The 10,221-nt window shown below is 43.3% G+C and overlaps 1 protein-coding gene across 1 annotated transcript in view; it reads right to left on the reverse strand.

Annotated features, from left to right (window-relative positions):
- anos1 (anosmin 1) overlaps nt 1–9,894 on the reverse strand; it is a 40,086-nt gene extending 30,192 nt beyond the window's left edge. Inside the window, exons 1-2 of the mRNA XM_023415972.2 lie at nt 9,655–9,894; nt 3,563–3,610 (exon numbers count right to left, since the gene is read on the reverse strand). Coding sequence (XP_023271740.1) covers nt 3,563–3,610; nt 9,655–9,846 — 240 coding nt within the window. The 5' untranslated portion in view covers nt 9,847–9,894. The remainder of the gene's footprint in view (nt 1–3,562; nt 3,611–9,654) is intronic.
- Between the last annotated feature and the right edge of the window lie 327 nt (nt 9,895–10,221).

The raw sequence follows: 10,221 nt of genomic DNA on the forward strand, positions 1-10,221 counted from the left end.
GGGGGGGTGGGGGTGGGGGGTTGTTTGACAGTGCGCTTTGAAAGACACTTTTGAATGAGACATAGTGGCATTCCAATGATTGTTATTCGGGCAAACCCCTCCGAAGCTTCAAACATGTGAAGACGAAGGCGCATGTAATCCAAAAGAGCAAACACTTCTTATTCTTGCGCTGGTATGTGCGGCTCGGGGTGTGATTGGTAGGAAGCGGCGCTCAAAAGAGCCACCTGGGATTATGCGAGACATCTATGAAAGACATGCACGACTTATTGCCGTCAAATGGCGACCAGACAGACAGAGAGAGTTCGCTCTCCCAAGCTTTTCCCCTCTGCAAACTCTCGCTAAATAAAGTGGAGAGATGCTGCTGGCTCAGAGAAACACAAGGTTAAGTCAGCAGCCCATTGCTAAAAGATGTTCTTTTCAGCCAAGTGATCACCACTCAATCTGATTAAGTGAGAGATCGGTCTTAGTGAAGGGAAAAGTGCACTGATTTTTTTTTAAATGTCCAGGGTATTCAGGGTGTTTAAATGAGAAAATATTACACTGTCTTCCTCAGGAATTATGAGTGATGGACACTTTCCAATGACTCACCACAGGCCAATTTATCCAGGCACGATGCACATGTCCTCTCCTCTCTTCCTTCCCTGAGAGAAGTTTGAGTAATGAAGCATACCGCTTTGTTGCAGACCGGCATTCAGCTGCCTTAAGTCAATCCTAGCATTTGATTTGGAGCTTGGATCACACCCATGGGCAAAGCAAACCCAGCTAATATCAGCCACGCTCTGAATGTGGAAAGCTCTTTGGCGGCTTCAGCACACTCTCCCATGCATATGCACAAAATCTATATTCTTTTCACCGGCAAGAAAAAGAGAACACCCTGGAGTTTTTTTTTTTGTTTTTTTTTTTTTTTTAACTTTCAGGGAACACATCCAAACTTCTCAAGTGGGAAGCTCTTAACTGTAGGGAGACAAAATGACAATAGCTCATAGAAATGCCTGCTGTCTGTTCTCCTGGCGTCTCCCTGCTGAATGGAGTTTGTCTGCGGGTCCAGTGTTATGGCATGATAATGACTCCCCGGCTCTCCAAATGCCACCTCGCTCTGCTCCAGAGAGAGAGAGAGAGAGGGCAAGCAGGTTAATTACCATGACAATGGGGACACTGAGAGCGGGGGCCGGCTCCGGACACTGCATACGAAATGACCGGCGTGACTTTCTCATCACAAATGGAAGCAGGGCGCTTTGATTTCCTAAAATGCAGACAGATGGACGGGGTCACAGCATCTTTGTCTGAATTATTAGGCAGCCCGTCCTCGCATTTTCTTCACAGGCAGGGAGCCCTCAGTGGCTCTTTAACAGAGCTCTGGGTGGACAGGCCTTCTGCCCCTAACGCACTCCCCGGGAGCCACTGCCTTTGTCTCTCTGTTTGACTATGTGCTGTTCATGAAGTGAAGAGGCTAATCAGCGGCTGTAGAGCTATTCACAGGGAATCACTGTACAGCATGGGCCCATTTGGTACAATTGTTAGAGTGGCCACAATAGCTCTGTGTTTTGACACACTACACACAGGCCCTAAGTGTGCACTCGAGTCACTGATGTGGATCTGAAGTGTGGTGATGTTTGCTTCCAAAATATTGACTTCTGGCTTCAAATTAAGCCTGCCTCCTGAATGCCTGAACCAAAACCTAGGTTACAATAAAAATTAATTCAATTCAGAGGGCCCTTGAAACTATCTGGAAGTTGTACAGCTGTAAAACAAGCATATCATTATTTTTAACATCAAATTCAGCTTCGTTTATTTACAGCCTACAAGTGGGATAAAGAAGTGCTAACTGACGTGCTTGTTATAGCAGGGAGGGGGAAAAAAAGGAGTCCATTAAAGGGTTTTTTGGACATTTGAGTTTCAGCAGTGGTAGCTGGTTGATTATGAAAACAGTATGCTGTGCTTAGACTCACAGCCAGCAAAAGCCTTATTCAAACATAAAACTCTGCTGAATGACTGGGGAGCGACTAGTGCCAAGAGCCGATGTTGGCCATCACAGTGGAAAGGAGGTTTCACAGCATTACGGTGAAGACAAAGGAGGTTTGCCTTCCTGAGAGCCTGAACGTTCAACTGAAACATACAGACGGGTCACAGATTATTTAACATTATATTATATTGTATTTTTACCTCATATTTTGTTTAAGAGACAGTCAGACAATCTTGAGCTAGCTGTGCTTCGCTTTCAGGTTCTTCAACTGCCACATGGTGTTCAATTTCGAGAGGGTATTTCACATTTATTGATGTGAGAAAACGCCATGTTGTAAACATTTGCCAAGTAGTGTAAGGAAAATAACCTATAGGCTACATTTGCACATGTTGTAGAAAAGCACAAAGCACAATAGCTCTGTTGTATCCCCGGCAAAGGAAACAATTTGAAATTCAAAGGGGGAATTTAGAAATCAAACACAAAGGGTGATTTTGCAAGGCAGTTGATACTAGACACTGATTGTGATTAATATGTACACCAAACGTGAGGCCATGTTAAGTAAGCACTGCATGAAAAAATAAAAAATAAAAAAATTCAACCACTTTGCATTTTTCCTGAATTTCCAATTAATCTCCATCATTGCGATACTGTGATTTGCCCAAATTCCCAGCATGCATTCCTCTATAATTACACCAACATCTGTGGACTTTTGAGAAAACCCAATAAATACATGCAAGGATTTCATCTAATTTGTTGTCGCCTCTACAATCACATACTTCCTGTATTTCATTCTTACACATTTTTATAGCACTGAGGAAAACCCAGCAGAGGAGGGAAAAACCAACAGACACACAGCTTTCATGAAAGGGAATCCCGTCCTCCTGTGAGTCTGTGTTGTGTATATGTCCTATTTTGAGTCCTCATGGGCTAACAGCATTGAATCCTGGTTTCACGGTCTGTTTGTGCGGAGGTGAGAGCCTCTGACAGCTACAGAGAGCATTGTTCAGATTGCTACTTGGACTGGGCTCTACTAGCGTATCATCCTTCTTATTTCAGCTCCACAGTGTTCTCTGTCTACAGTCTATACAGCACATGTCTGAGGGGCCTTGTCAACAGCTCCAGGAGAGTCTGATAGAATATGTCAGCGCCATCTTTTCAGAGGAGCTGTCAACACCAGCTTTGTATCACCCCTCTTTGGGACAGGGCATGAAACGCAAACAAGCGCTGCGGGAGGTGTACCATTATGCATCCTACAGAAATTTCCAAATCACAAGTCTATGAAAAAAAAAAAAAACAATTATGCTGTGCTTTCATAAATCGACAGGCTTTTATCCTCTTCAGATTTCTTTCAATTGTATTAAATTGTCCCCATTTACAAGAGCAAATGAGTCACAATGAAAGCAGAAGTGATCTAAGTAAGGACTAGCTGGAAAGAAAAGAGTCTTTCTCAGTATAGTCAACAGCTCTCCAAGCGATTCCTGCAGGCGAGACAAAACTAGTCCTGTCGTGACTCGCACACTTTATGTTGTGTTATCCTCTAATAATGAGGCATGTATGTGGCATGCGTCTCGTTCATGAAAAGAAGTGAAACCACACTACCTTGGAGCACTGCTTGTGATTCTGGCACCACACCAAGGATCCATTATTCTGTAGGAGAAATGAAAAAAAAAAAAAGAAAACTATCATCAATCATCACAGATATAGTTGAAAACATATTTATAATGACTACTTCATAAAATGAACATGCAGCTTTGACCTTCTCCTCTCTCATCATGATACATTTTAATATCACTTTCCCTTAAGTCGTGGCCTTTTTGACTAACAAATAACGCTAACAGCAGATACATTTCAAAGACTGACTTTGAGTGAGCTTTGTGTGCTGAGTGCATGTAACCTAAGCAGGAAAGTGGGGTCAGCAGCACCAGGGCCTGGGTAAACCTCTGGTCAGTTTCAGCAGAGCATGGTGACCTCAGCTTTTCTGAGGACCTGTTTGATCTCTCAACAAATGTCCCTGAGGTCACTGAGGCGGGGACTGATGTCAGCACTCCTACATGGACTGCAGATACAGCCAATTTTCCCTCTAATTGCCGTGGAAGTGCCACCTTCTGCACTCCACTGAGGCAAACATTTGGTCCTAATAGTGCTGTGTATTTATAAGTCCTCTATGTGTAAATATGGAGAGTTGTTGAGCGAAGGACCAGTGGGGGTAAACGGCTTGTGCAAGTGGCCATTTCCTGAATTCCATTAGGGGCGAAGAATTATGTTGTCATTCCCTGCAAAACGTAATTGGGCCTGGATGGCAAGAGCAAGGCTAGTGCTTCATAACAAATGACCAGCTCATCCACATGAAAGAGACAAAATGTTTGAATGCGCCGTATATCAGAAAAGGGGGCATTTAGGTCAATGTTTTAAAGCTGCAATAACTGTTTTTTTGGCCACCTGCGAGGAGTGAAAAGGCCGTGAACACGACACTGACATGTCATCACCTTTTAAATCAACAGTTGCCTTTTGATGCATCCAGAAGATATGAAGCAACGTTAGCATTCATTTGGAGTCAAAGTTTCTGGCCACTTGATGAATGTAAAGTCCAATATTCACTCTTCTTCCAGTTTCATGTCTCCAATAACAGAAAGATGCTGTGAGAGTGGTGACAGTGAACCAAAGCAATAAAGCTGTGGGCTGTAAAACCAAAACAATGAGCTGAAAGAAGCAAAAAAAAAAAAGTTGTGTAGAGCACAGGGCAACTGGGTCGAGTGGGTTCATCATCACTGCTGACAATTGTGACAACGCATGCAAATACTTTATGTAGAGGCTCTGAGTTTAGAGTGACATTAAAGGAATTCATTCCAGTTGGTGTCCTAGATATGAGTTTCAGTTTTGGATATTTTCTGTGCGTCTATATGAAACTGTAGGATACAGCCAAACTTTAGGGGTCTGCAGGCAAAAAGTCTGCTTAAGTTCAATGTCAAGTTCAAAGCCTTTTCCCACAATGTAATCCAGAAGAAATTTCCCATGAGACCTTAGGAGAGAACTTATCATTAAAGGGTTTAATTTGACATCCAGTACCAGTAAGTGCTGTGCTTTTAGTGTCAAGGATAATGGTCAAATGGCTTCAAAGGAATCCATGATTGTATGGTTATGTCTTCAGAGAATCTCTTCCACTGCAGATAAGGATGAAAAATATATGAGTAGCTAAGAAGACGAGGAATAGTTGCTTCATTTTGTTGCCAAATGAAGTTCAAATGAGCTCTAACTTTGCCGAGGAGTTCAGTGCACATCAGCAGGTTTTCTGCCCTGCTGTGTGAAATGGAGCACCTTCACTCTGTTTGGCTGAACACTGATTAAAGTATGAATTATTCCTCACCAGTATATCATTTTGCACTGTATCATATGATTAAAATCCTTGTAGAGTTTCCTCACTTATAAAAAATGATCAGTACAACCAAGCCAAACCCTCTGTTAGTGACACCCTGTAAAAAAAAAAAAAAAAACCTTGACATTTACACTGGCAGGCGATGCCTCGGGATAATTTATACAGATTGTCACAACTCTAGACCACGTCCTAAATCATCAATCCTGTTTTTGACACCTTTCTTCGCCCATCCGTCAACAGCGACAGGGCCAGATCCACAGAGGAGCTAATTTTGCTGTGTGACAGCATCCATAGAGCAGAGAAGCTCAGCAGGATGTTGCCCCAGCTGTCCAGGCCTGACCCCACCATGTCAGGGACCAACGGGGGAATAATTATAGGTCAGGACTTCATCCCTTTGACTCACCATGACATTCCTCTGCAGTCTGAACATTATGCAGTGCTGAGGACTGTCAAGGACTCCAGTGAATGAATGCTTTCCAGATATCCTCCTGTGTGACTGTGAGGCCAGACAGTGGTCTACGAATGTGCTGCAAACTCGCCTGCTTTGTTAGTGACACTGGTGGAGTCATGTAAACAGGGGATTTATCACAGAGGTACATTATGGCTGTTGTCAGCTGAGAAGTCAGAGCAGGTGGCCAGGGGCGTGTTGTATTGTCTAGCCAGCTGAGGAGAACATGGACAAAACCCCTTTTAGCTTTGAGGATAGAATTCCACCTTTTGAAAAAGGTAATCTTTTGTTTCCTGCGAGCCTCTCATTTGGATTAAATGGATCTCGGTTTACATTGGTGAAGTGTTTTTGAATAGCATTTAATCCTGCCTATATGTTTTCCAACACTGAACTACTGGGAAATGTTGCTATGTCTAAGAGACCTTGTACATTTCTGGCTAAGTTAACAGGAGATAGGACTTCAAAGGACAGACTGGTGTCTCTGTGTGTCCTTTGACAGCTCAGGGGTCCTCGGGCGACACCAAAATAACTCCTCCTTAAGAGCACATATGCAGTACCAAAATAAAGGGCCCCAAGATTTAGGCTTTAACTTGAGTGGGTGTGAGGGTTGTGGTCATTGTACTCATCAATTATGCATTTTATATGAATTATTTGACAGGAGATCTGAAAGTGAGCTAATGTGTCCAGCGCACATCCAGTGTTAACATAAAAGGGTGCTTCAGAGATCTCAAACAACATTGATGCAAAGTTGTCTCCACTTAGGAGTGAAGGCTGTTTGTCAAATGAGGTATAGCTCAGGGTGGTGCAGCAGCACCATGGGCTGAGATTTACAGACAGGACTGTCATGGTTTAAATGCATTTACAGAGAGGTGAGGCCAAGCTACATAGACCTCTATTCATCCGCTGTCTTCACTAATGAAAAACTCCACACATGAGACGCACACTGGCTGAGGTTTGATTCCACCGCAGGTTATTTAATATCAAAGGCGAAAACAAGGGGACACGGAAAAACTACTTTCCAATGTTTTTTCTTCCCTTTCGCTTAAAACACAAATCTCTCAAGCAAGATGCTTAGACTTTACTGCGCAGCACATTAGAAATGAATGACTGAATTTAAAATGTTAGATTTTTATTGCTTTGAATGTAATAACAAGACCTCATGGACACACCTTGTTTTTGGCTTCACAGTTCCCCACATAAATAATCCACTACAAGGCTGATGCTTTCAGAATACATAATTGCACAGGGCTCCCAGCTCGCTCTTAATATTTTAGAGTGTCCGAGGCTAATATTTATGGTTGGGTGTTCCCCTCAGTCTATTATATTAGGGTGACAAGTTCCCCAAAAGTGGAGTAAAATGTCAATAAATCTGTATTTGGAAATACTATTACAACAATAAATCTAGAGCTGCTATAAATCTGACAACCAACAGACTACCCATGTGTTTCCTAACTCTCCAACTCCATGCTCGTTTCCATTTCACACTAATTCATAATTGCAACAATTAAAACAAAGTCTCTGATTTGTCCTCTGATTCAAACAAATAAAAAGGAAAGACACGTGGGTGTTCATAACATCTGCAAGTGCTAAATTCTCAGAGTATCATTCCAGTACTCACACACTGATCAAATTAAAGCTGATATGAAAAACAGAGTTTTCAATTCCAGCTGCTAAATGTGTTAAGAGGACAATTTGTCTCTTGTACCATAACCAACATAAGTAGTGGTCCATATAGATTACTAGATATGGAGTACACGCAGTAAAATATTGAGAAACAGTAGGCAAAAAGTCACAGCTTTGACATACAGCCCAGGCATTTCATTTCCATTAAAGTGGAAAGTGTTGTACGTCTTGGTTTTCCTATCGAGTATTAAATGACCCCTGAAGGATGTCCGAGTTGAATTGAAAGGTCTGTCGTCTCAATCACTGGAGTGGAGCTCCAAGCGGCCTGTCGGCCCCTTGCTGTAATAAGATCTGGCAGGGGAAGCAGATCCACCTGTAGGCTGCGCTGACTGAGCATGCTCCAGTGTTGTGGCAACAGTACATTAGAGCTTATCACATTTAGCGCAATTGGGAGCCAGCATTTAGCAGGAAGGTGACCTCGGAGGAGCTGCAGCATCGGTAGCTCGGTGTGTATCCTCCGCATGCCTATGAGGTGTGATAGTGGCACTTATTGGCAGGGCCAGGGGGTAGAGGGCAGGGGGGGAGGAGAGCCATATGTTTTTGCAGCTGACCAGACCCCCCCCACCACCACGCCACCCCCATTTTCACCTGAAAGGACTGTTGAGAACACAGTGCATTAGACAGTCCGTGCAGATTATCAACAATTGCCTTCTATTCTTAGACCCATAAGATATCACCTTGCTTATCACCAACCATAAAAATGCCCCTCTCTTTAGACAAATACCTCCCTCTGATTTCCCCCTCCCTGAGTAAGGCTGCCTGAGACTCCGAGGCTCTGCGGTCAATTATATCGACTATTAGCTGTTCATTAGAGGTGAGACTTCCATCAGTTATTTGACTTCACAGTCAGTTGGTGACTAATATAATTCTCCAACTTTGCAACCCAGGGCAGTAATATATTCTTGGATTCTTCTCAAAATAAATCCCGGCTGCTGCCAAGTAGTGCTTTAAGGAACACTGTTTTCAATCTGTACCCTTTGGATGCACGGTACTACTAGTTTTCTGTCCTTTTATTTCACTTCACCGCATTCATCCTCCACCCCAGGTGTATATTATCCCCTAATAAAAATGCAAGAATTGACCGCAGTAGGTCTCTGTGTCCCGTGGAGGAACTGCATTAAGAGCCACTGCACTAGATCAATAAGTGCTTTCAAAGTAAAGTTAATTGGGGACAAAGAAACAAGCAATGCACTCTGTTGATTCATTAGACTTAATTACAAATTTACGTTGCTCCACAATGTTTCCTGACAATTAGGAATTCATTAATGCACCTTAAGAAAGTCGAGCCTTGCAAATGCAAATGAAGTGAGTATAAAAGCCGGTCACCAGATAGATAGCTGGTGAAAAGAAGAAGAGAGGAGAAGGATCAGTGACCAGTCCTTTTCTTTTCGGGAGTCCTGGGAGAGAACAGTGTGTCCAGTGGAGGGTGAAAAACTACTTCTGACATCAAATACCAAATCATCCAAAGAATACAGATAACTCGTAGTAGCTTCAGACAAGGTCTGCATCACAACATGCTTCAAGGGGGACACCAGTGTAAAATTCTTACTATGAACATACAGTAAGGCAGTGGTCCCTATCATTGGAGAGGAGCACAGATACCTTAAAAAAAAAAAAGAAGTGGGCAACAGCAACACTATGTAGAGTCATCACAGCAGTTAAGTCCATCACATTAGTAGCAACAGTAGCAGTCATCTAATTTTCCAGTAAACAGCATGTAATGAATGGAAACACTCTCCAATAAAAAGGCACCATCATCTCTCAGCCTCAGACACACTGCATTGTGTTAATTGGATATATTATACAGCGTCCCTCTCTACACACACAGGCGACCAGTCATATCCTGAATGTGGCAACTTTGCAAGCAACTCAGACCTTCAATATAGATGCTTATATCTGCAACTGGTGTTTTTGTTTTGTTTTTTTGTGACACTTTCTTTTTGGAAACATCAACTGACTTCGTTTGTGATCATTTCCTGACAGAAAACATAACTAGCAAAAGTATCCCAGCACCATTAGTGACCTGCTCCTCTCTGCTCACAATGGGCTCAGGAGAAACAGGTTTGACTTCTGTGGGAAGCATCGACTGGCACATTTTCATTTATGACATGACACAACACCGGGGGTTTGGTTCTGTTTTTCAACACGCTGCCGGGAGTTTGAGTTACTGTGGCCACATGCTCGTACCTGAGAGTGCTTGAAAAAAGCAGAGATGCGAGTGATGTGCAGGCTGAGGCATCTCGAGGCGCATCTTGCTCGGTAAATACTGGCAGTGAAGAAAGAGTCGTCCTGCTTCCTCGCAGACACACTTCCCGGGTTCGTTAACGCTGTAATCCACAAACACAGGGTCACACACACGTTCAGGCTCCTGGAAAACATGGTCCCGCGGTTGTGTATTTAATCCCTCCACGGATCGGACACTACTGCGCGCAGGCTCCGCCGGAGAAACTAAAGAAACTTCAATTATACACTGGGGAGGAGTCACGGGCTCACGTGCCCTGTGATTGGAGGATCCCGCAGTGACTGACAGACACGAGGAGCCTTAAAACAGGTAGACTGCTGCATAGTCCCGCACACTGTTCAAGGCATGAGAAGGGTTGTTCAGTGAGCAGGCCTTCAAGGAGGAAGAAAAGGGTGCATGAATGGAAATCATGGTCTTTGGTATAATCATAGCTTGTAATATAATCAGCACTTGTAATGGAATGAGCTGCAGTAGAAATAGAAACATACAGGTGATCATTATGAGCTCAGTCC

The sequence above is a fragment of the Seriola lalandi genome, unplaced genomic scaffold (assembly GCF_002814215.2).
Source record: "Seriola lalandi dorsalis isolate HSWRI2012SDOR001 ecotype SW California unplaced genomic scaffold, Sedor1 jcf7180002054559, whole genome shotgun sequence".
Taxonomy (NCBI): domain Eukaryota; kingdom Metazoa; phylum Chordata; class Actinopteri; order Carangiformes; family Carangidae; genus Seriola; species Seriola lalandi.